The sequence below is a fragment of the Oratosquilla oratoria genome, chromosome 23, assembly GCF_046742065.1.
Source record: "Oratosquilla oratoria isolate Oo_2021 chromosome 23, ASM4674206v1, whole genome shotgun sequence".
NCBI lineage: Eukaryota > Metazoa > Arthropoda > Malacostraca > Stomatopoda > Squillidae > Oratosquilla > Oratosquilla oratoria.
In genome coordinates this window covers 2,056,530-2,082,894 of record NC_134799.1, presented here as the reverse complement: position 1 = coordinate 2,082,894, position 26,365 = coordinate 2,056,530, and the positions used below count along the sequence as shown (strand labels likewise).

Here is a 26,365-nt window from a genome sequence, read left to right as displayed (position 1 = left end):
TACTCAAACACCCTCATTGTCCTTGATTAATTCTTTCTTAAACCCTATTGTTTTCCTCACTATTTTCCTTTTTTCTCTGCCAGTAGTGGTAGCCATGATTAGGGGCTAGTACTCCACTAAGATACAAAAAATTATAAATAGAGCAGGACGACCACATACATGAACAACAAAGGTGGAAGCGTAACTGATGCTTGGCTCCTATGTCACACAGCTTCCCATGTGTTTGGATTCCCCTGGCACAGTTTGGATTGGTCCAGAATCAATATTTTGATTTATTACTGGAGCAAGGGGGGGGGGGGTCGCCGATTTAATGAAGCGGCCTTGCTGTGGATGTGCTGTGTCTTGCGACACTGCTTCTGACCCAGGGCAGTGGGCAAGGTGCAGGGATGACCCGTCATCCAGGAGGTGCTCAGATAGAGGGAGGGTGGGAGGGGTGTGGAGTGTATTCAGGGATGAAATGGGTGGGAATGATTTTATGCCTTTCCCTTTTTGGCTACCTCCCTTGTAAGGGGGGAAAAAGCCTTGGTATATGTATGTATGTATTACTGGAGCGGATAATTCTTGTATTTTTTTATCGAGAACTGATTTGTTTGACTTGTATGATGTTGAAGAGCCAAGGTTCCATTGTATATGAGCTGTAAGAAAATTAGATTTTAAGTGAAATTTCTTAATTGCTTTATTCCAGCATGACGATGATGATGATGCAGAATGGGAGAAGTTCCAGAAAGGTCTAACTAAAAGGGAAAAAGCTCTTGAGGGGAAGTCCAAAATCTCGCATTCTGTGCATTGTCCATACTTCACTGAGGATAAACAAGAATTTTGGTGGGTGTACGTGTCTGATCGCAAGAAACATATGGTCATCACAGCACCCTACCAGGTAAGTCAATTGTATAACGAATGAAAAGTACAGCAGACTAGAAATGTTATTTATGTATGCTGCCAACTTAATGATGATGATGATGATATGGTTTAATGTCGCACACACACCCCTATCGGGAGGCTAGGACGGTGCCCCTCACAGAGGGCTTTGTAGCGTGGAATTTAATGAACCATGCCCTTGGTTCAGCTTCGCTGATTTTTATATTTACGTTTTACCTTGGCCCCCTTTAATGTGCACAGTTTACGCATACCACTCCAAACATGTAATGTCTTGTGTATACTTTCTCCAACACATATGTACTTAAAGGCCAAGAGGCCAGAGGAAATAGAGCTTCAAGTATTTGGGATCACATGTAACAGAGAATGGAGGAGTGGAGGTGGAATTGAATTATAGAGTATAGGAAGCAGGAGTGAATGAAAAGTGTCATAAGATATTGTATGAAGAAAAGATTGTACCCACAGCACTGTATGGAGAAGAGGAGGAGGGAGAAAGGAAGACCCTATGTTAGTTTACGATGAAGTATTCTAAGGAATACACCAGTGTCCTTCGTGTGGTGGATGTATTTAGGGCAGTTTGATTCTGTGGCCAGCCCTATTTGGTGTTGGTATGGTCTCTGAGCTGGATGGTATCTTGAATACAAGTGTTCCTGTGTGGTTCTTCTTATGTTAAGAGGTATTTTTCTCTGTGATGTCTGGAGGGTTTTGATGAAGTATCAAGTTTGGTCCATCTCGATGAGCTTGTTTAGTGGTCTTGGTGGGAACCTATTTGGTGTTGGTATGGTCTCTGAGCTGGATGGTATCTTGAATACAAGTGTTCCTGAGTGGTTCTTCTTATGTTAAGAGGTATTTTTCTCTGTGATGTCTGGAGGGTTTTGATGAAGTATCAAGTTTGGTCCATCTCGATGAGCTTGTTTAGTGGTCTTGGTGGGAACATGTTTGTGTGTGGTATGGGTGGTAGTTTTTGTGTGTGAGTGATATTATAAGGTGGGTTAGTGGGGTTGAGAGCTCTTGCATAGAACTGTGTATTATATAATCTTTAGGGGAAATTTTTGGTTTCTTGTGTGCAAGCTGTGTATAGATGATACTGTGATGCAAGGAAGGGAGGTGCCAGGGGATGCCGGGGGGGGGTAAGGAGTGCTTGTGTGTGAATTGTATTTTGATGCAGCCCAAAGGGATTTCTCCCCTTCGCTTTTTCTGCATGATGGGATGGAGAGATGATGTTACTGATTAATTGAGTGGTCTTGCTGTGGATGTACTGTGTCTTGCTACATTGCAGGGCAGTGGGCGGGATACAGGGATGACCCATCATCCATGAGGAGCTAAGATGAGAGGGAGGAAGGGGTGGTGGATGGGAGTGGAATGGGTGGGAGTAGGTATAGACTTTTTGACTTGGCTACCCCATTTTATAAGGAGGAAAAAGCCCTTGGTATATAGATAAGGGGAAGGGAAGGGGGTAAATGGGAGTGGAGTATGTGGGGATGGAATGGATGGGAGTGTATTTTATGCCTTCTGTTTTTTGGTTACCTCCCTTGTAAGGGGGAAAAAGCCATTGGTATATGTATGTGTATATATATAGTGTGCAGGTGTTCTGTTGGAAAGGTTTTGATACATCCTGATATTACTCTCAATATTCTTGTCTAATTTGTAAAGTATTTGTTTTGCTGATTGTTTAGAACCATGTTTTAGAAGCATAGTCAAGAATGGTTCTTATGAATTGTTTATAGACAATAATTAGTTTCCTTCTATTGTTTCCTCTTTTAACCTGTAAGGTTTAAAGCAGGACAGGTTTGTTGAGTGAAAGTAGCTTATTCCGTTAAATTTAGTTTTTTGCAATTTTTTCTCGTCTTTCTTTTTCAGGTAACTAATTTAGTAGATCAAGAAGAAGTCCAGTTGAAGTTTACAGCTCCTCACAAACCTGGCAACTATACATACGCTGTTTGCATCCGTTCAGACTCTTATATGGGCTTTGACCACTTCCAAGACATTAAGCTTGATGTTAAAGAAGCAAGGGAAATACCTACAGAACATCCACAATGGGAAGAATGTGAAGAAGAGGAGGAGGAAGATGACGATGATAAGCAAGAGGACGATGATTCTGAATTTACTACCGATGAAGAGTTAACAGACGAGAGTGATGAAGAGTGAAGAAGGAAGGGCAGGGTAAATTGCGAACATTCATGAATAAAGCTGGAGCTTGACTTCTTTTACATACATGAGGTGGTAGTAAGATTATCAATAGTGTATTGGAGGAAGTCGTATTGGAGAACACGAATATGGTCCGTTCATGTTTCAAAAGTAGAGTGATGACACTTGGAGTGGAGGAGCGAGTGAGTGAGTACACGAATCGTGTCCTCGCTACGATTTGAAACATGTGCTTTGTATGGTGGAGCCCAGATTCATGTTGCAAACAGGAAATGGGGAAATGGCAAAGGAATTTAGTTTTTTATGCTCAATGAGATAGTGTTATAATAAGGGTCTCCTTTAAACTTTAGTAGTGGAAACGAGTTTATTATATTTTGTATATTTTGCATTAAATATACCAGTTATTTCCCTCTCTTCTTTTTTTCATTTTTCTTGCTAGAATTATTCCATATATTCACTAATTGTATTTTTATAATGGTTATTTTATAAATACAATTATTGTAATTAGTCGAAGAATATTCTTTTATATTTATATTAATACTATGATTATATACAGTACTATTACTATTACTACTACTATTGTCTTGATCTGTATATTAGAAAGTTCGGTTATGAATTGCTGCTGTCAATGCTGCTGCTCTATTGCTGGACTTCTACTGCAGTCTTGGGGCATTCCATTGTTTTTATGTCACCATTATATGTCTCCATGTGTTATTAAACAAGTAATATTTATCATATTCCTAATACTGTTTCCTTGGTTCTCAGCCTAAACAAAAGTTGTTTATGAAGGGTGATCCTTAGTATATTAAAAGAAATTTGTCATATTGTTATTTGAACTAATCTTTGGAACATCACTATTTTTGTATGAGAATGTTTGTTATAAGAAAGTATTCTGTTCATCTTGAAGGCAATTTTGAGAATTGGGTATGGTAGGCCTGTTTTTTCACGCATTATGAAGACTAGCACAGCAGGATTTTAATTGTTGATCATGTCACTATCAGATACAACATTTCAGTGTTTTTATCATTTTATATTTTCCTTTACTCCGTTTCCTGTCTTCGGTCTTTAGATCCTATATGCAAATGTGTATACAGATAGGGTTGTCATTGTCAGGTATATATTTTCATACAATCACCATGGTTTCTGGAAACCATCCTGTTGGAATGATTTGTATATTGCTGTTTTATATATATTTTATTACCCCCTGGGCTGTACTTTGTTGGATGGATTGTACAGTTGAAATTATGACCGTATACTTTGAAAAGTAGGCTGTACATTTTAGACCCCCTCCCCGTTAACTCTTATTTATTCTTCTTAGCCCCTTCTGCCTCTCCCTCCTCCTCCAAGAAGACATGAGAAGTAAGGTTACTTTTTCAGACCCACTTATGCGGTACTGGTCCTGTTTGAGAAACGTTGAATAGAAAGTAAAACATGGGAGGGAAATAGATTTGATGCCGTTTTGGAGTATCGTGGTTGAAGAAAGTATCTTGTGTCTTACAAATTAAAGAAAGGGGAGGGAGACTTAGGTATGGGTTGAATCTTCCATATCTTTGTGTTGTGGAATAGCATGCCTGGTTTCTTTAACTTGTCGGGTGGGTGAATGGTATATCAAGTATTGAAGTGCATCTTCACAGATAGTATGATTATCATTACAGAATCTTTATACAGTTCTTACAGCTGCAAAGAACAGGCCTATAGTAAACCATGAACATATCTAACTTTTTCAGACTTAATAATTAAGTTTCTTGAGCTTCTCTGAACAGGAACATGCTCGTGTAGTAATTCATGTGTAATGAAAATGAGAGTTTTGCATTTCATAATCATTAAAGTGTGTGCGTGCATATTTACCTAGTTGTAGTATACAAAGATGGAGCTGTCTATTGTCAAACTGCCTTAGATTCATCTATGTTGTTTGTCTGAATTATATCTTCATCAAAAGCCTTTACCAAAGCCAAGTATATACAGTATAATCCACCCATTCCTCCCTCATAAAGCATTTACGTCAACCACTCGTGAATAAAGACTCGGTAGGTTGCTTAAACAAGACTCCTTTTCAGAATTAAAGTTTATTGTCCAAAATTCCCATCCCCAAGTAACTCGTCTATTTATTATAAATTTTCGTAGGTTTTGGCTATCATGCAGGTGGAAGACGCCAGTACATTTCCTTCTTTGAATGGTAGTATCGCAGCAGATTTCCAGTGATGGGACTTTCCATCTTCTTGAGATTATGAATATGTTGATGTAAATTTTTTTTTTCTCTACAAGTTGTCTACACTCTTGCAGAATCCAGGGACCGGTGACACGTGACTCCTTGTGGTGGTCCTGCAAGATGGACAGCACTTTCGTAACTTATTTTTTTTACCCATTAATTCATTGATGGGCCTTTTGAGCTTTCACCCATTCCCAATACTTTGCATTTTTTTGTATTAATGTTCAGTTTCTCCAGTTAGTTCCATGCATTTATTCTTATCATGATCTTTGCATCATATGCAAAAATTATTATAGTCGTGCCATCCATCATGTCATTTACGTAGAATTACAGGCACCAGTAATAACTAAGGGATTCCGCTGGTCATAATTTTCCATCCAGACTTCATTTTTCACTACTCTCATGGACCAGTATTTCAGAAAATCTTGTATCCATTGAAGGAGCTTACCTCTTAAATCTCCGATATGATTGTGTATTCTGTTGGTTTATTTTCCAATTTCCTCAACCTACATCAAGAGACATGTTCTCACTTCCGCCCACCACCCTTCCTTCCCTCTCATCTTAGCTCCTCGTGGGTGATGGATTATTTCTGCGCCCCCAAGTCGTAAACTTAAAGCTTTCCCATGTACTCTTTGTTCCTGTGGTATATATGAATTTCTCTCTATTTGCTTTTTTCAGTGAATTTCTTTAAGCCAAAGAAGTCGGCTTTCCCAAATTTGAGTCTGTGATGCATGTATGGTGCATTCGTTGGATCTTATTTCCCCCATCTACCAACTGAAATTAAGTTATGTGGTAAATTTTTCCTACAGGGCAAGATTATTTCAAAGAATCAATAATGCCAGGCACTTTGGTAAGTAGCAAAGCTAATGTTGTGGGAGTGTCATCCCCTTTTACTCAAGTTGTCTCTTTTACCCATTGGGCCATTTGTTCTCCACTGCTATAATAGGGTATTACTAGGAATTTGCCTTAATACATGCCTCCCACCCCTTCCAACTGACCTTGTAATTAAAGTCTGCAAAGACTACTGTTACTTTGATATATATGTGCATGAGAAATCACAATTGATTCTGAGTATGCAGAAAATCACAAGGGAAAATGATAAACTGTTGACTAGGTGCATTCATCAATTCGGACACCTTCAGGGTACATTCAGAAAAGAAATACGAGTATATGTACGAAGGCAGGGAGGTGAAGAGAAGGAACTAGGGAAGGTTTGTCAGGAAATCTCTCCAAGGCTTATAGATTCCGTTCCGCAGCTCATGGAATGGAATCTGGAGGCCATGAGGAGACTTCTTAACAAATCTCCCCTAGTTCCTTCTCCTCACCTCTTTGCCTTTGTATATATACTCATGTTTCTTTTCTTAATGTACCCTGAAGATGTCTGAAAAGACAAAAGCACTCTTCACAGCTTTTTTATTTTCCCTTGTGGTTTTCTGCATATATGTATACACACACAAAGGATGTGAAGAAAAACGGCTTTCCATATATGTGCATAAATACTTGGAATAGCTTAGGAAGTGATATAGCCCAAGTTCAAATCTAAATATAATTGGAAATCAAGGACATAAATTAAGTTGGAACTGTACATGAATTTGAGGCTAGGTATGATTAAAAAAATAAATAAATAAAGATTAGGAGATGGGACCCAATGAGCATTGCTTCTTTCTAGTATACTACAATTATGTAAACACATAAAACAAGGACTTCCCCTTTATAAGGATGGTAGCCTGTCAGGGCATGCACCTACTCCTGTTCATTCCAATCAGTCACCAATGAAGTTTAATACCAAAAAATGTCGAGCACAATTTTTAGAATTTATATTAATTTGTGCTTGACAAACTTTTTTTGGTATTCAACTTCATTCCAAGCTTTGGGGAGACGTACCAAAACGAGATGTCTTCCACCAGGCCATTTCATACTAATTTTCAGATGGGTTGCTTGCTCTCCCTTCATTCAGATTCACTTCTTCACCTTTTTCTCACATCACCACCACCCATTGTATCTTCTGTCTCTTGACCAAATGGTGTTTCTATCTGTCCCCAACTGTTAATCTACTTTTTTAGAAGTTTTGTAGTAAGCACAAAGTATCAGGCTCGTATACTATCAAATAATCATTTTCCAACCTGGCTGATAATAAACCATCTACTTTGATTTAGGTCACTTAACTTCTCTCAAAACCAATTATTCAAGCTACAATTGAGAACTCTTTAGAAAAGAAGAAGAAAATTATAGCCTTGTTTCATTTTTCATCTGCTTATTTTCCATGTTACCATGTCAGTTGCACCTTTCCTGATCCAGTTATTTTTAAACTTCATATTTTCCTGGTAACTTCCAAGTCTTATCACTTACCTTTTTCTATGACTTGCAACTTGAACCATGTTTTTGGATGCATTGTTGGTCTGATCAGTTGCCTTCACGTAGTTTCCTGTAATCTTGAAGTAATTTCCCTGGTATTTTATATCTCGTGTTCCCAGTATACCTTTACCTTTTGTGAAATATTATTGTCTTCCCTCCAGCCGGCAGTTATGATGTTCGTTTTGTCTTAACCAAACTTTTTGTGGTCTTCCACAATTTCTTTGAAGTTCACTTCCTTCAGTTGACCCTTTGTGATCCTCAGTTAACCTTATCTTATCCATCATAGTGTGTCCTATTTTCAGCTAATTTCAGCTAATTTCAGCTCTCGTAGGCTGGTAACATGATTCATCAGGTTTTGTAAATCATGAATCAATCCTAAGAGACAAGATTTCATTGGTCAATAATTTTACATAAAGTGAACATTTAAATCCTGAGATAAATCTTGAGAAAGAATCCCACCAAGTAGACCCAGCTTTAGCCTCCTCCTGAGCTTCCCAACAAATTCCTCAAAATAGCCAAAAACCTATGAAATTGCCTGTAGCCTCCAACAAGACTGCAGGCAATCATCTCCTCTGTAATGCACTTTTGTTCTGGATTTCAGTGGCACCAAGAGTCGCATTGTTTTTCCGTCCTTCCTGTTCCTTGTAGTTGTTATTCACACTAAAACCTTGTAAACAATGTTAAAAGCAACTAGGAGTGCACAAAATAAACTGAGACAATACCTGAAGTGGTCAACAGCCAACACTTATTAGATGCCAAAAGAATGAAAATAAGAAAATTTTCTCTGTAAACCTCTTGTGGTTTACAAGCAACCCCTGCAGCTAAACAGAATGTGTTTTCCAAGTACATACTTAGTTTCCAATAACAGCCTTCAGCAACCAACAAATTTGTTGGAAATGAGAAACTTTTTTTTTTTTTTTTTTTTATCCTCTCAATTTCTGTACACAGCCTGGAACCACCATACAAAGCTCTGAGTAACCCCTAAATTCAGTTGCTCTCATCTGTATACTCACTAGGTGAATTATTTCTCTTGAGGGCATTTTAAAACTGGTTTATTCTGGAGCATCACCGCTTTCATAGCTGTGTTGCGTGCATGCACGTGTTTTTCTTTGTTACACCATCAAAGTATAGCCCAAAGGAAAAATTTGTTTATGAAAATCCATGAACTATACAGGTGTATCTTTATTTCAGTTTTATCAGAAATTATTAGATTTAGTTTCAGCTCTTAAGGTTGGGGTTCTTGAAAAGTCTTCAACTTGTTTAGGTTTAAGCTCAACTGTGTTAAGTGTTGTGCACAAAATGCCTGTTATTCATCATTGGTTTGATAGATTTTTCAGTAATGCTATTAAGGAATTATGAGACACATGACCTATTTTGTTTATGTAAGAATAAAAATGACAAGAAAGCTTCTATTCTTTATTTACAAATTTTCTTAAATATAAATGGACCCTAAAATGACAACAAAACAACTTATTTAAAATGTAAAGGTTAAACTAACTAAAAAGTTACTCATTCTTCCGCAGAGTTCCCTCAAAGCTGAATAAAATTGGTATTAGCTGTCCATTGTAATGGATGAATATATACTGCTGTATAAGTGTCTGAATTCTCTCTCCATAAAAACCCATACCCATAGAAGGAAGGTCAGGAGAGTATTTCAGGAGGGGCGTAGCTGCAGATCATCTTTGCCCTTTGTGCTTGGACTGTTGGGGCAGATAACAATCGCTGCTGGATTTAGCCCACAACTAACTAAATGAAAGAATGGCATACTTCCTATTATGCCACCAGTGCTCTTGTTTCATTGAAGAACTAGCTAGTGACATGGAAATAGACCCTACATGCCATCCAACATTTCTATGTAGGGCTCGCCAGTTTCAGTGGAGGCTATAGGTTTCCAGAGAAATTTGTGCCAAGTTATTATTTTGCCAAAATATATTAAAATGAGGGTTAGCAGATAAATTCGTAAACATCTACTTCTGGAGAGACAACTGAAACTTGCTTTATTTGACCTGAAAATGAATACAGCACATGTTACACAATGTTCCAATAAAGCATTTTTCTATGACAATGAATAGTACCAATGGGTAACACATGCATTAACTTGAAAATGCAAATTTAGTCAACCTTTAACATTTGTGGGTTTAAGAGATTTATTCTTGGGTAAGGCCACAAACATGACCCAATAAGGTGTTTGGTTGTTTGCAGGACGACTTGCCCTGCACTACCCACATGTATTTTTGCACCAATTCTGCTCTCCCTCAATCTCACACTGACCACAATAGTGTTCACATCTTGTGAGGGAGTTCTTACCCGAACTACAACCCCAGGAAGAATGCGACCTCCAGGCTTTTTTGGCAAGCGCGAGCAGAGCCCTGAAGCATCAGGCTTCCTGTCTCTCAACGTCCTGGGCCAACTTCGAGTCCCGCAGGAGAGACACCATCCTCGGGGACCCCAGTGACCCCCTCCTCAGGGAGATTTATGCTCCTTTGAGGAGGGCCCCCCTGCTCACCCACACGCTGATTCCCCCGGATGTGGTGGACTCGGCAATCACTAGCACCAACCAGTTGCTACACAACAGAGCCATCGAGAGAACAGCCGTCTCTAGCTCAAGGCCAAGGACCACCCCCCCATCGACCCCTCGGTCCTTTCAGACGCAAAGGCAGCCTTTTCGTCTCCCTAAGCGGGAAGACGGGCCCCCTCCCCATTCGAAGTCCAAAGCCCAGACAGGAAAGCCCCGCCCCTTCCCCAATAGAGAACAGGGGCGCAAACATCATAGAGGCTCTGGACCCCAACGCAGGAAATTCTAGGAACTCGCCTGCCCTCCCGCACAGGATAGGAGGTTGCCTCTCTCTCTACTGGAGAGAATGGGAGGCTGCCGGGGCGGAGGACTGGACCATCCAGGTTATCAATGCAGGCTATTGTCTTCCTTTTCACACCATCCTCAGCCTCTCCCCCTATCCCATCCAAGTCAGCAACTACCATCCGGACTCGGATCGTGGGCGGGCCCTAGTGGAGGAAATCTCCACTCTGCTCCAGAAAGGAGCACTCGAGGAAGTCTCAACTCCGGACCCAGGGTTCTACTCGAGGCTATTCCTAGTACCAAAGGCTACAGGGGGTTGGAGACCTGTCATCAATCTGTCTCCTCTCAACAAGTTCCTTTCCCTGACGAAGTTCCGGATGGACACCCCAGAGGCCGTGAGGGCGTCTATCAGGGAAGGGGACTTCATGGTGTCCCTGGACCTCCAGGACGCCTATTTCCAAATACCTGTCCATCCCTCATCCCGAAAATTCCTCCGCTTCGTCCACAAGGGCACCACTTTTCAATTCACCTGCCTATGCTTCGGCCTCTCCACAGCACCCCAAGTCTTCACCAGAGTGTTCAAACTCGTCTCAGCGTGGTCCCACTCCAGAGGGATTCGCCTACTCCGTTACCTGGACGATTGGCTGATCCTGGCACACTCCGCCCAGCTATGCCGCGACCACCTGGGGACGGTCCTAGCTTTCATCCGCAAATTGGGCTCCACGGTCAACCAGACGAAGTCAGATTTCATTCCAAGACAGAGAGTCACATACCTGGGTATGGTTCTGGACTCTTCCCTCATGCAGGCATTCCCAGTAGAGAAGCGAATCCAGAATCTCTCTTCCCTCGTCGTGCAGGCACTATCGACCGGGTTCCTCACGGCCAAACAGTGCCAAGTCCTCCTGGGCCACATGGCCTCCGTCGAGAGGTTAATACCCAGGAGCAGACTAAGAATGCGACCCCTACAGTGGCTCCTCAAGTCCCAGTGGTCCCCGCTAAGGGGAAACACCCGTCAACACATCACCCTTACCAGAGAGGTCAAGCATTCTCTTCTCTGGTGGAAGGACCCGTGCAACCTGCTCGTGGGGATGCCCCTCGGCCCATCTCCCCCCGAAGTCCTCCTCTTCTCCGATGCCTCCAAGGAGGGCTGGGGGGCCCACCTCAACGACGATCACGTCAGCGGTTCCTGGTCCACGGTCGAGCGGACAGCCCATATCAACTGGCTAGAATTGAAAGCGGTACTGCTGGCTCTCCGTCACTTCTCGGGTCAAATCTCGGGGAAAGTTGTGGGCATCATGTCGGACAATTCCTCGGTAGTAGCCTACCTGAACAAGCAGGGGGGCACAGTCTCCCAGGACCTCTGCCATCTCACTATGGAGATCCTCCTATTAGCCGAGAACCTCCAAGTGACACTCAGAGCTCGCTACATCCCAGAAGGAGTCAGGTAATCAGCACGGAGTGGTCCCTCCATCCGGAAGTGGCGACCTTCCTCATCAACAAATGGGGCTCCCCTCTGGTGGACCTTTTCGCCACCAGATGGAACCACCAGCTCCCGGTGTATTTCAGCCCTCTCCCGGATCCGCTGGCAGCGGGAGAGGATGCTCTTCTGCAAAGCTGGGACAACCTCGACACCTACGCTTTCCCACCGTTCCCCTTGCTCCAGAAGGTGCTCCAGAGAGTACGAACCGCATCCAACCTTCGGATGACTTTGATCGCTCCCTGGTGGCCGGAAGCCCCATGGTTTCCAGACGCCCTCGAGCTAGCAGTGGAGGAGCCCCTGGCCCTTCAGGGAAGACCCGACCTTCTACATCAACCAGTCAACGGGGCCTGGCACAAGAACCCGTCAGCCCTGGCACTTCACGCGTTCAGACTATGGTCCGGATCCTCCTAGAGAAGGGTTTCCCCAAAGAAGTGGCAGAAGGCATGTCCTCCCCTATTCGCTCTTCCTCAGCTGCCCTTTATCAAGGGAAGTGGAATGCTTTTGCAGAATGGTGCCACTCCCGAGCAATAGCCCCAGAGCAAGCCACCATTCCTCTGATTGCCTCCTTCTTCCACTTCCTCCGGAAGTCCAAGAAGATCTCCCTCTTGGCAGTGCAGGGCTATAGGGCAGCTCTTAATCAGGTGTTTTCTCTGAAGGGCATGGATCTAGCCCTGTCTCCAGAAATTTCCATGCTCTTCAGACATTTCAGAAAATCATGCCCACCCAGGGAGATCACTTCTCCTCCATGGGATGTGGCATTAGTCCTCAACGCTCTGCGGGGCCCCCCTTACGAACCCCTCCGAGATGCTAATTTCAAGGACCTCACCTTGAAGACAGTCTTTCTCTTGGCCCTGGCGTTCTTCCAAGAGGGTCGGGGAGTTGCATGCCATCTCTTATCGAGTCGCCCACTCGAAAGGATGGCAAGAGGTCTCCTTCACTTTTCTGCCCCAATTCGTTGCCAAAAACCAGGATCCGGCCAAAGCCGACCCTAGATTCTGGTCCTTTAGTATTCCTTCCTTGGACGACTTTGTAGGGGGCGAACATGCAGAAATGGTCCTATGCCCGGTACGTGCTATCCGGACCTACCTCAAGAGGACGAAGCATCTTAGACCAGACTTGCCAAGACTGTTCGTCTCTACCAGGGGTACACCCAAGCCTGTCACTAAGACTTCCATTTCTTACTGGATCAAGGAAGTCATCCGCAGGGCCTACGCCTCGAGCCCCACGGATTACCCTGGAGCAAAAGCTCATGACCTCAGGGCAATAGGACCCTCCCTAGTCTTCCGAAAGAATCGGTCAGTCAACCAGGTCCTTCAAGCAGGTATATGGAAGTCCCAGACTACGTTCACTTCCTTTTACCTCAAAGATGTCATGTGGGAATCCTTAGGGACCTTCTCTCTAGGCCCCATAGTGGCCGCCCAAGAAGTCCTGAGATAACATACCCCGTACCAATGGCACACAGCCAACCCTGAAGCCTCATCCAAGTTCTGGATCGGCAACCACGGGGATACCTATCTCAAGTCCTTCTCGTACTCCTACATTCCCTTACCTCACCGAGGGCTTTCAAGCATTCCAAGAGAATCAGTTCGAGCCCTACAAGGGGTACAAAGTGAGTATGCCCTGTCTGTCTCCACTCTGGGAACAGATCCAGGTGCCCTTCACAGTTTCGGGGAATGTATAAGGGTCTGGTCAACGTAGATCTTAGCACTCTACATTTTCTCCTTACAAGGGTTTCCCAGGCTAGACAAATACTTCCTTCCCCCCTAAGTCCAAGTCTCCTTGGGTAAGGAGTACCGAAGAGTTTGTATTCTTCGGAACAAATGTAATTTTCGCAGGAAAATTAATTTTTCCCTGATACAAACCTGAGGTACTCCTTACCTCTAATGGCCCTCCTCATCCACCCCGCTAGTAGTTCCTTCTCCCTGGCCTGTCAACCCTCATGACTAATTTCATACCTGGCTCAGACAATGGAGCTTCTACCCTCCTACCCTTGTGGGGGGAGGGGGGGCCCCCCTTGCCCCAGGAGGGCCCCTTACTGAGGATAATGGTTGCCCAGACCCTCGGAGTGAGGTGTTTTCAAGCACACACAGTGTTAGCGGTAGAAACGCGCCGCGTATCCTTGGGTAAGGAGTACCTCAGGTTTGTATCAGGGAAAAATTAATTTTCCTGCGAAAATTACATTTTTGTGACGGACCCCAAGATAGCAGTGAAGTTACCTGTTGGAGCAGCCCCTAAGTAATTGAAGAAGGTGATGGGCCCCCACCCATGTTACTACTGCTATATCTTTAATATTCATTTTCAGATTTTTTCTTTTAAAGGATGCATACAGTGTTTCCTTCAGTTATACACCATGTATGCATGTGTGTGTAAATGGGGCTGTCCAGGGATATTTTTAAGGGGAATGACAATTTATTGTTTTTTAGCATTTGTGGGGATTTGTCCCCTAAACCAAGTGTTAAAGGTTGACTGTATGCAATATAAATTATGTATATATATATATATACCCAGTTTGGGGTATTGGCTGCATGTTATTGTGATGTTGAAATCTACTCAGTAGCATGAAGCTGATACAATAGGGTCTATATAGGGCACCCCTATGGATCAGAGCCATACATCATTTTTGTTTGTCGTAGAGGAAATCTCAATTCATAGAGAAGAGATGCTACTTTATTATACTGCAACTGTCCCTCCGTTATGCCCCCCCCCCCCAAGTTGGTGACAGAGTTTGGGAGAGTGTGTGAAAGAAGAAAGTCGAAGATAAATGTGGGTAAAAGTAAGGTGATGAGATGTACAAGGGGTGAAAGTGGCAGCAGATTTGAATGAAGTGAACATTAAGGGAGAGCAATTGGAGGAAGTGGATAGTTTTAGATATTTGGGTGCGAATGTGGCAGGAAAGGGAGGAGTGGAGGTGGAGGTAGAATGTAGATTGAGAGAAGCTAGTAAATGCCTTGGTGGATTAAAAAGTGTAATGAGAAATAGACATTTGGGAATGGATGCTAAGAGGAGACTGTATGAGAGAGTGATTGTGCCAACAGCACTGTATGGGGCAGAAACATGAAACATAGAGAGGAGGAGTTTGAGATGGGTGTCTGAGAAGTATGATGGGGGTTACTAGGCTGGATAGAGTGAGAAATGAGGAGTAGAACGGGGGTGGTAAGGGAGTTGGGAGATAGGGTGGATGACAGAGTATTGGGATGGTTTGGACAAATGGAAAGAATGAGTAAAGACTAGTAAAGAGGTATGGAAGGAGTGAACATGAGGGGGCGACCTAGGATGAGATGGGTGGATGGGGTGAAGGGGGCTTTGGGGAAGAGGGGAATGGCTGTTGAGGAAGAACGGGAGAGGATAGAAGACCGGGGTGAATGGAAAATGGTTGTATATGGATGATGTGTGAATGATATTTTGACGCAGCTCAAAGGGATTTCTCCGCATCTCTATTCTGCATGAAGGGATGGAGAGGGGGGTCACCAATTAAATGAAGCAGCATTGCTGTGGATGTGCTGTATCTTGCTACATTGCTTCCAACCCAGGGCAGTGGGCTAGATACAGGGATGACCCATCATCCAGGAGGAGCTAAGATAAGATGGACAGAAGGGGGTGAGTGGGAGCAGAGTATGTGGGGATGGAATGTGTGGGAGTGGATTTTATGCCTTTGTTTTTTGGCTACCTCCCTTGTAAGGGAGAAAAAGCCATTGGTATATGTGTATATATATATATATATATCTACACACTTGTATTTCATAAATTAATTACACTATCTTACATATATCAAATTCTTTTTCCTCCTTACAAGGGAGGTAGCCAAAAAACAAAGGCATAAAAACCACTCCCCCCCCCCCTCCCTCTTATCTTGGCACCTACTGGATGATGGGTCATCCCTGCATCTCGCCCACTGCCCTGGGTCAGAAGCAGTGTTGCAGAACACAGCATATCCACAGCAAGGCTGCTTCATTAAATCGGCGACCCACCCTCTCTGTCCCCTCATACAGAAAAGAAGATGGGGAGAATCCCTTCGGTGTGTGTCAATTTATTTTTCACACACACTCCCTTACCCCCCATCCCCCACCCACTCCCGCTCATGTATCACAGCATCATCCATACACAATCATTCTCCATTCACCCCTATCTTCTGTCCTCTCCCATTCTTCCTCAAGAGACATTCCCCTCTTTCCCAATGCCTCCTTTACAATGCCCTTACACTATCTTACCTTGTATCTTATGTATCAAATCATTCAGCGACTTCAGTGTGTTCTCACTCTTTCTAAGACTTGGAGTAATTTCAAGCTCAAAACTTGGGCCATACACAGGAAAATACTGTGGCAAAGAAATGAAATTTATATTTAATGAGAATAAAGTGGATATAATCCACAACTGACATCAGTCAAATAACAAATGATTGAGGTTATATAGATCCCATATTGAGGTACTGACTGCATGGAAACTTCAGCCAATACTTCTACTTCTGTTATGCACCCACACTTCTCTCAGCTTCCCATATTATTGCTCTTTTTCCTTTTCATTTAATTTGTTTACCCTCTGCACTTATCTACCTCAGAGAGAGAGAGAGAGAGGAAAAAGAGACAGACTTACTTTGTGTTCAGGAATTTCTGATGGAAGCTGCTTTATCCCAAGAACTGTTGCCGTTATAACTGTCCAACATTTTGCTGTGTTAACTCTGTTGTAACCACCTGAAGTGAAATAATGACAGATGCTGTTAGTTCTAGTAGCATGTTAGGATCTAATTGCCTGCTGCTTATCTATCCAAGTTCCAAGACCCAGGATGATGGGCAAGATGCAGGGATGACTCATCATTCAGAATGAGCCAAGATGAGAGGAAGGGCAGGGTGGTGATTGTGTGGGAGTGAAATTATGCCTTTTGACTTTGGGTACCTCACTTGTAAGGGTGAAAAAGCCCTTGGTATATGTATGCATGCTTAGCTATCCATATACAAAGGTTGCAGTCATCACTAAGTGATGCTACGTTGTTGCTTATTCATGCATTTTTGAGGCCAAGATCAAATATTTACAACAACTTACCATTTGCATCACACAACACATCCAAACAAAAGCACTTGAATAAAGATAAACTCCCCCAGGTACCAGTCATGAATATCATTTTAAGGTCTCTTAACTCTTCACCTCCTTGTGTTAAGACACCTGGAAAAGAAGGACCAAGTGCTGTCCCACCACCCCGAATTGGTGCTCCTCGGGAATTGTTCCTACCAGGGAGCCGCAAAGATTGTGACAGTGACTGACAGTATATTCAGTCACCACGTCTCCCACTATCTAACGATGACTTAATTTTTCCAACTAATAATCATGAGCCCTCCGTCAATGGTAGTGTTTGCATGCAGACAACAGTGAAATGAGGGGAGGACGATTTATGCATTTATTAATCAGTGGGTGCTAAGATAAGAGGGAGGGTGGAGGGGTGTGGAGTGTATTCAGGGATGGAATGGGTGGGAATGATTTTATGCCTTTTCCTTTTTGGCTACCTCCCCTGTAAGGGGGAAAAAGCCTTGGTATATGTATGTATGGGTTATGCATACATAGGAAAACAGACAGGTATCGACTGGCATGGAGGCAGCTGTCTTTTGCTACACAGGGCAAAGACGATGCCATGCCCAGTATAAGTATGAAAAGAGGCCTTGTCGGCTGTAACAAAGGGTCTTTGTATGGGAAGCGTCACTGCTGGTTGGGGCATGCCACAACACTGTTACCCTGCTCTATGCTAGTATCCTAGGCCAATCCACTATACCACAAGTTGGAACAAATGTGTTACTGACTTAACACCACAAGATGGCAAATATAGAAAAGAGACCATACAGAAGGTGGAGAGATGAGGCAGAAGTATGCAGGAGTGATGAGCATAGGTTGGCATGGTCATGTGACTCGTGGAAAAAAATGAGAGATGTCTTTATCAAATAGAGGACTTTGAATAGCTGATGACTGAATGATGCATGACTATCTATATATCAAGGGCTTTTTCCCCCTTATATGGTAGGTAGCCAAGTCAAAGTCCATGCACTCACTCCTACCCATAACACTCAAAACACTACCATGGGAGCAACTGGATCACTTCTCCAAGACATGCATATCACACACACACACATATATACCAAAGTCTTTTTTCCCCCTTACACGGGAGGTAGCCAAATGACAAAGGCATAGAAACCACTCCCACCCATTCCATCCCCCACATACTCCACTCCCCTCTACCCTCCCTCTTATCTTGGCATCTCCTGGATGACAGGTCATCCCTGCATCTTGTCCACTGGCCTGGGTCAGAAACAGTGTCGCAAGAGACAGCACATCCACAGCAAGGCTGCTTCATTAATTCAGTGACCCACCTCTGTCCCTTCAGGCAGAAAAGGAGATGGGAAAAAATCCCTTCAGGCAGAAAAGGAGATGGGGAAAAAGCCCTTCAGACTGTGTCAATTTACTTCTCATACATACTCCCTCACCCCCCATCCCCCACTCACTCCCCCTCATTCATTACAGCATCATCCATACTCAACCTTTCTCCATTCACCCCTATCTTCTGTCCTCTCCCGTCCTTCCTCAACAGACATTCCCCTCTTTCTTTAAAAAATAAATAAAAATAATAAAAATAAAGGACTCGATTCATTAAAAGCCTCTTCATTCCTGAAATATAACACAGAATTCCCTGCAAATTTGAGTTAATTTATATGTAAGTTGCAAGTACTAGTGACACTAAACCTCTTACCTCCACCTAAGATCAGAGTTGGTTTGTTCAAACCTAAAACGTTGCGTATACAGGACTGGTAGGCGACTTCAGTAATGTTAGCACCTCCAAGTGGGTCTCCACTCAAGGCATCTCCCCCACACTGGCAAACTACTACATCTGGAGAAAATACCTCGTACACATCTCGGAGAAGGCTGAAAAAAGTATGTACTGTATATGACGGGTGGCAAAACTATGGCTAACAAGTCACTTGCAACTGAAAGAAATATGCTAGTTGATTTTTTTTTTCCTAATCATACGCAAAGGCATAAGAGGATCTGGAAGGAGTTTTCTAACCAGAACCCTAAGGTTTGGGTCTTTTAATGTGTGGATGTGGTACAGATGAGAGCAAAAGGGAAGAGATAGACAGTATGTTTGTGAAATGAAAGATGAATGTGTTGGCACCGACTGAAACTAAGTTGAATGGGAGTGTGTAGTTGGGAGAGTGTCACACTAGTGCTAAAGAGATATAACAACAATTCACGACCAGAACGAAAAATGATGGTGGCAATATACAAAAACAAAGCATTTGACTAAGTTCACAGATCTCCACAACAAGAAATGGGTGATGAATTTCTTAACTGGTAGATAGTGCAGAGAAACACAAAACAACAAAATTTCTGAGATAAAAGAGAATATACAATGGAGCAATGCTATTCAACCTCATCACAAGTGATCTCCCCCACACCAGATCCACAGCATAACATTAAAGTGGTCACCTATGCAGACCTGACAAAAACATACCTGCATAGTAACAACACAATAGCAGCTAAAAGCACCCAAACTTAGACAAAACTAGAACAATGGCTCTGAAATAAAATAACAAAAGCCACATCCAAGAAATCATCAGTAACACCTGCAACATACTATTAAAACACCTACAGCAACAACAACAACAACACCTACAGCAACCTATAGTGTAATTAATAGATGCCTCAAGTTTCACTAGGCCACCTCTCTTATAAAGGTGAAAAGCTCATGGTATATAGATAGAGTTTCACTAAGTGGAGGCCACAGAGATCAGGGGCAATGGATTGATTGATCATTAACCACTTCAATACGGGACTTAAATCTCGCGGGCAGCAGCCAATGCCAGCCGTACGACGTAACGAAATAATATTCGCATCATAAAATATAGTCGCCGCTTATATCGATCGTTCTCTCTTTCACCCGCGAATTTTGAAAACCACAGAGAATGGGATTAAGGGCGCATTTGGGAGAATGTAAAAACACAGGGGCGACTACAATAAATATAATCAAGACGCCGATATGGCAGCGTCGCGAATCCACTTGCTCCTCATGACGCCTACGTGTGCGGCACCGTATGGAAGGGGTTAAGTGGAAAATCCCCAGCCCCACAGTGGCTGACAACAGTCCACGGGTCCTCCCACAGATTTCTCTGAGAAGAAACTCTGGACTGTTGTCTGTGATGTAGTAGTGTGGGACTGTTTCTGTCACCAGCTGAAAGTGCTAGATCAGCGGTTCTTAACCATTTTCAGTGCCTGTACCCTTGGCATAGAAAAAAAAAAATGTTCTCGTACCCCTCATGCAATACATATATACAAAGCAAACATATGAAAAGGATTAGTGATACAAACCTGGCTTTGCTTTCTCATTGTAGATATACAGTACCATTGCACTGGCTATCATGTCTCGTACCCTAAGGTTTAAGTTTTCATATCCCTTGGAGTACAAGTACCCCAGGTTAAGAACCATTGTGATAGAGGGAGGGAGAAGTTGCTGGATTTCCATATGCGAAAAGTGTAGGAAATACAGATGAAGTTGAGAGAGATTTTGGGCCCAAACCAAAAACCAACTGTCAGCCCCTCCAGGCTGCACCTCCTGATGGGGTTGACAGGTTTTACAAAGGATTACAAAGGAGGAGCATGCCAACAGGAGACCTTTTGGTCCATAATTAGGTCGGATGCGGAATTTTTTTTAATAATGATAAATAAATAAAAGAAAAATAAATCAAAATGTTTGAAAATGGACAGGTTTGCCGTCCATTTTACAGGACCACCACAGGGATACCCTACAAGGCAAATATGACTGCACAGTCACCTTAAATTCCTGTAAAGGAGGCATTCTCCTATATATAATTCACTTGTCATATCACCACCACATTATACAAAATTTACACCAAATCAAACCTTTCGAATAGGTAAATGAATTGTTTATCTGTGATAGCAGCCTTGTAGGGGGCATTGATGGAGGAATACTGTCCTTTCCTGCTTAAATGGACCTCATTATTGCCACCTGTGCCAGGGAAGAATCCAGGCTCAAACAAATGCAGAGAAAGAGTCATGACTTTGGGGCAATCCAGGAAAGCACTCTCAACACCATCACCTGTAATGAAGATATGCACTGGTCACTGAATGTAGATGCACACAATTATACAAGTATTGTATATATCAATGGGGTTTTCCTTTTCGTAAAAGGAATGGCCAAGTCAAAGGATGTTTAACCCCTTCACTCCAGGCTAATATCTCGCGGGCAGCATTAGCTGCCAGATGTGCGATGTTGCGTCATAATACTTGAATTATAAAAAATAAAGTTACCGATGTATTGCTTGTTCTCTTTCACCTGTGAATTTTGATAACCATAGAAAACATGATGAAGCCAGTTTACAGAGTATGGGGGTCACGCAGGTACAACTACAATATATATAATCAAGACGCCGTCATTGACATCCTCGCGTACCCACTTGCTCCTCATGACGCCTACGTAGGCATCATCGTATCGAAGGGGTTAAACATTTTGTTAGAGAAAAACACAGAAAAGAAAAATCCAGTTTCCTCACTGCTTCAGTCACCTTTGACAATGCATGTGCTTATCCTCCGTCCATATTCTCCTCACTACCCTCGCTTCCATTGACATCCCTCCATCCGCATCCTTTACCTTTTCCTGTCTACCTGACTCACCCCTCCTCACTCCCTTCATTTCCTTCCAAAACATCTTTTTATCTCATCTGCCCTTCTCTTTGCCTACCTCATATTGCACTTTGCTTCTTTTCTCATCTTCTTGTACCTCTCATATGCTCGCTTGTCTTCTACCACCACCTTCACCACCTTTTACTACATCTATTCCTTCCCAGCCTCCTAATCCCAATACTATCTCTGCACATGCATACACACACACAATTATATTTTTTTTCTTTGTATTTTCTGATTTCCTAACTATACTTACAAAGATGGTGTGTGGAACAAGGAGGGAGGAAATGGAAGGAAGGGTAGCGAGTGGCGGGATGAGGAAGCAAAGAAGGTTGTAGAGGAGAAGCGAGCATTCATAGATTCGTTACATGGATGGGGTGGTGCGAGAGGTAAATGCAAGGGTAATGGGTTGGGGATTGGAGATGGTTCAAGAAAATGGAGAAAAGTTAAAGTTAAGCCAGTTGTTGCTGGCTGATGACACTCTGCTTGTAGCAGGATCAGAGGAGGGATTGAGGAAAGGAGTATTAAGGAAGAGAGATTGGAGATTGGATTGCTTCTGACCCTGGGCAATGGATGAGATGCAGGGATGACCTGTCATCCAGGAGGAGCCAAGAAAAGGAGGAGGGGGGGAGGGGTGGTGATTGGGAGTGGAGTGGGAGGGGATGAAATGGGTGGGAGTGGAATTATGCCTTTTGACTTTGGCTACCTCCCTTGTAAGGGGGAAACCCCTATGTATGTATGTATGTATGTATGTAATCGCAACTTAGGAATATGCCTTCCCTGCAGCATTAATTCCTCCTTTTGTATCATAACCTCTTGTTTTTCTACTTCTTCCTTGTATCCTTATCTTTCTGAAACTAAATTAAGTATAACTTTTAGATAATACAAGCTTTTCTGAGGTTCTGTATACAAAAAACAATTACTCAACCTCTAATAACTTAGATATCACTCATTCAGATCCAAACTGTGGCATAGTAACTACATGAAATGAGTGGCTCTTGTTATCACTACTTTCATTCCTAATTTCCTAGCATACACACCATATCAACAGTACTGATAATATGAATCTAATACTGTCATATCTTACCATGGTGAACATCCAAATCAATATACAGAACTTTGTCAAATTTGGTGCGTAGCTGCTGTATTGCTAGAACAATGTCATTGACGTAACAAAATCCAGACGCCATATCCCTAAAATTGAAAGGAAATTTACAAGTATATGAAAGAATACAGATAAGCATAATCATATAATAGAAAGGATTCGGGGAAAGCAATAAATCAACATAACATTCTGATCACAAGGGAAGAAAACGCCTTTCAGACTGATCTTCCCTCATCTCAATAATGTGGTGACCTGGTCATCTGTGTTTTATGACTGGGTTATGTTCCTAAAAGATCAATTCTATATCAAATAACTGTATGCTGATTAGATTATTGAGATGCATTCCTAGACATATATATAGTATAGATTAGATTATTGAGATGCATTCTTAGACATATATATAGTAAACTAATATCCCTTTTGTACTAGATAAAAGATACTTTAATGGACTGTATTGTATTGATACCATTGTGTAAACTAATACAAACACATACTGCTGTCTATATACCAAGGGCTTCTTTTCCCCTTATAAGGGAGGTAGCCAGTCAAGGCAAGCACCTATTCCCACCCCCATCCACCACCCTTGTCTTCCTCTCATCTTAGTTCCTTGTGGATAAAGGTTAATCCCTATCTCCTGCCCACTGCCTGGGTCAGAAACAACACAGCAAGACACAGTACATCCACAACAAGGCCTCTTCACTTACATGGCAGCCCTTCTTCCTTGTCCCCTCATGTGGAAAATGGAGAAGATGAGGAGAAATCCTTTGGGGCAGCTTCAAAATATAATCCATACACAACCATTCTCCACTTACCCCTATCACATACCTTCTCCTTGTTCCTTTCAGCCCCATCCATCCATCTTATCCTCAATTGTCCCCTCAAATTAACTCCATTCACCTCTGCTTTGCACATTCTTTTTTTATATTTCTTCATTCAATCTTTTCATGTGACCAAACCATCCCAAAAATCTTTCATCAGCTCTATCAGCCAGTTCCCTGTCCATTCCCATTCTTTTCCTTACTTCCTTATTTCTCACTCTATCCAACCTTCTAACCCCTATCATACTTCTCAGACACTTCATCTCACATTTTAAATTACTTCTTTCTGCTTCTCTTACATTCCAAGTCTCTACCCCTTACAGTGTTATAGGCCCCATCATCCCTTCATATAATCTCTTTGCATCCATTCCCAGATGCCTATTTCCCATGACACTTTTCAATCCCCCCAAGACAATTTACTTGCTTCCTTCACTCTATAGTCTACTGCTACCTCCACTCTTCCATTTCCTACCATATGGGACTCAACATACTTAAAACTATCCACTTCTTCCAGCCTTTCTCTTTTAAGACTTATTTCCAACTCGCTGCCACCCTCTCCCCTTTTACATCTCATCATCTTCCTTTTACCCACATTTACTTTTAACTTCTTCCTATCACATAACGTCCCAATATCCATCACTAACTGATTCAGACCCAGCCACAAGCAGTGTCATCTGCAAACAACGACTGGCTCACCAGAGAATGGTTGTGAATGGAATACAAAGTGACATGGCCCAAAGGGATTTCTCCTCATCTTTATCTTTGCATGAGTGAACAGGGAAGGAGGGTCTTTGTGTAAATGAAGTGGCTGGCACTGCTGTGGATGTGCTGTGTCTTGCAATGTTGGTTCTGACCCAGGCAGTGGGCTGGAGACAGGGATGACCCATCATCCAAGAGGAGCTAAGATAAGAGGGAAACATGGATGACAGCTAGGAGTGGAATGGGTGGGGGGAAAGTGCATGTCTTTGCCAGCTACCTCCCATATAAGGAGGAAGTCCATTGGTATGTAGATACATAATTCTTTTGGTGGTGCTTGTGATATGTACATACATATATATACCAAAGGCTCCCCCCCCCTTATAAGGGAGGTAGCAAAAAACCAAAGGCATAAAAACCACTCCCACCCATTCCATCCCTAACATACTCCACTCTCATCCACCCCCTCCCTTCCCTCTTATCTTGGCACTTCCTGGATGGTCATCCCTGCATCTCACCAACTGCCCTGGGTCAGTGAGATGTGAAATGTAGTATAGTTATATTACATTTAAAATCAAAGCCTACCTTTGAGCATGATGCCATCCTCCACACCAATTGATTACCACCTTGGCTTTGCCCTCAACAAGAACATTGGCTGCTGTAAGGGAACTACCGGCCAGATAACTTGCAATTTTCCACATGTTACTCAACACAGGGCAATCAAAACCTGGAGCAATTAAAAAGTCTACAAAGTTAAAAGGAAAGGCTGTGGGAAAGTGTGTAGAAGTAGCAAGAGGAGGCTAAGTTAATGAGCTCCATCTAAAATTGATCATCTAATTATTCTTTAATTGTATATGTCAAAGGTGAAAAAAGCACACAGAGAGCAAAATGCCTAGTCCCATCACTCAGTCCTACTTAATCCCCCTTTACAACATATATGGGAAGCATGGTGGCAGAATTCTTTTTCCTCCTTACCACAGGGGGATGCATAAGACGTAGTCATAGAAGTGGTAATGGTAAAGGACAGGTTTGTTGTGCAGCTGGAGTACAAAAGCACTTGAAACAACCCATGAAAAAACCCTATCACTTAAACAACAGTATAATGTCAATAAGATGCACTTTTCCAAAACATGTTTCATACCCACAACTCCAGAAAACAAGATAACAAAAATAGATACACAAGATAAAACAAGACGGACACCATTCCACCCTTCTCCAACAGCTTATATAAACTTCACTTCCTATACCTCCACAGATTGCCCCCCCCCCAAAACAATAAATAAATAAAATCCATGAATAACAATGCCTAGATGCACTAAACCCACACTAATTGAACATCTACACTCAGAACCAAAACCTTCACCAATCAATCAACCTGTTGTTTCTGGTCTCTTTTGCAGACAACCCACGTCCTCCAAGAAATGGGCAATAGTCCTGGTGTGGGGGTCATAAATCACGTAGAGACAAGACATTGTGTTATGTCTGGGGATTGTTAGTGTGAGGCATAGCAGTATAAGGTGTTCTGTGTCTTCAGTGTGGCAGTTTTATCTGGGGGCAGTTTGAATCTGTGGCCAGACCTATTCTGTATTGATACTGTCTTAATGCTACATGGTGTCCTGAGTGTATGCATGTCAGTGTAGGAATGACTTAGCCTTTTCATTTTACTATTGAACAAGCCTGGCCAATCAATCAAATTATTCCAAAGGCAATCACTACTCAGAGATTATTTATTGAAGTGGGATAAGAGAAAAACAAGAGGACATGAAAAGAAACTCAAAAAGGATAGTTACAGAAGAGATCTGAAAAAGAATGGTTTCCCACACAGTATGGTGGATATCTGGAATAAATTGGATGTGGCAACAGTGTGTGCAAATACTATACAAGAATTTAAGAACAAACTTGATGCTGAAAGATACAAAGACAGGTCACTACGAGCATAGCTCCCTTCCCGTATAATACAACTAGGAAGGTAAATACATAACATTCAATCCTAATCTGCCCTGAACAAGAGAACAATACAGTATCTCTTTTTTGAATGATTTCTGGGTCAATCCAGTGGCCACTGACAGTTACCTGTAAGCTGTGGGTCTCCTGCAAAAGATTTGGGGCAACGGATTGATTGACTATTGAGTTGTTTTCATGAAGCATTTGGTGGGTTGTATTTACGTGATGCAAGGGGTGGGAAGTTCTGAGGCCTCGTACATAGTTG

General features: G+C 42.6%; 2 protein-coding genes across 4 annotated transcripts in view; one reads left to right on the top strand and one right to left on the bottom strand.

Annotated features, from left to right (window-relative positions):
• Sec63 (translocation protein Sec63) overlaps positions 1 to 8,991 on the top strand; it is a 30,575-nt gene extending 21,584 nt beyond the window's left edge. For both annotated transcript variants that reach the window (XM_076206438.1, XM_076206437.1), the window contains exons 13-14: positions 686 to 877; positions 2,737 to 8,991. In XM_076206438.1, coding sequence (XP_076062553.1) covers positions 686 to 877; positions 2,737 to 3,024 — 480 coding nt within the window. In that variant the 3' untranslated portion in view covers positions 3,025 to 8,991. The remainder of the gene's footprint in view (positions 1 to 685; positions 878 to 2,736) is intronic.
• LOC143037858 (histone deacetylase 8-like) overlaps positions 7,581 to 26,365 on the bottom strand; it is a 135,607-nt gene continuing 116,822 nt past the window's right edge. For both annotated transcript variants that reach the window (XM_076206442.1, XM_076206441.1), the window contains exons 4-10: positions 24,742 to 24,883; positions 22,625 to 22,731; positions 20,758 to 20,953; positions 18,590 to 18,762; positions 16,453 to 16,550; positions 16,071 to 16,176; positions 7,581 to 9,591 (exon numbers count right to left, since the gene is read on the bottom strand). In XM_076206442.1, the coding sequence (XP_076062557.1) occupies positions 9,530 to 9,591; positions 16,071 to 16,176; positions 16,453 to 16,550; positions 18,590 to 18,762; positions 20,758 to 20,953; positions 22,625 to 22,731; positions 24,742 to 24,883 (884 nt within the window). In that variant the 3' untranslated portion in view covers positions 7,581 to 9,529. The remainder of the gene's footprint in view (positions 9,592 to 16,070; positions 16,177 to 16,452; positions 16,551 to 18,589; positions 18,763 to 20,757; positions 20,954 to 22,624; positions 22,732 to 24,741; positions 24,884 to 26,365) is intronic.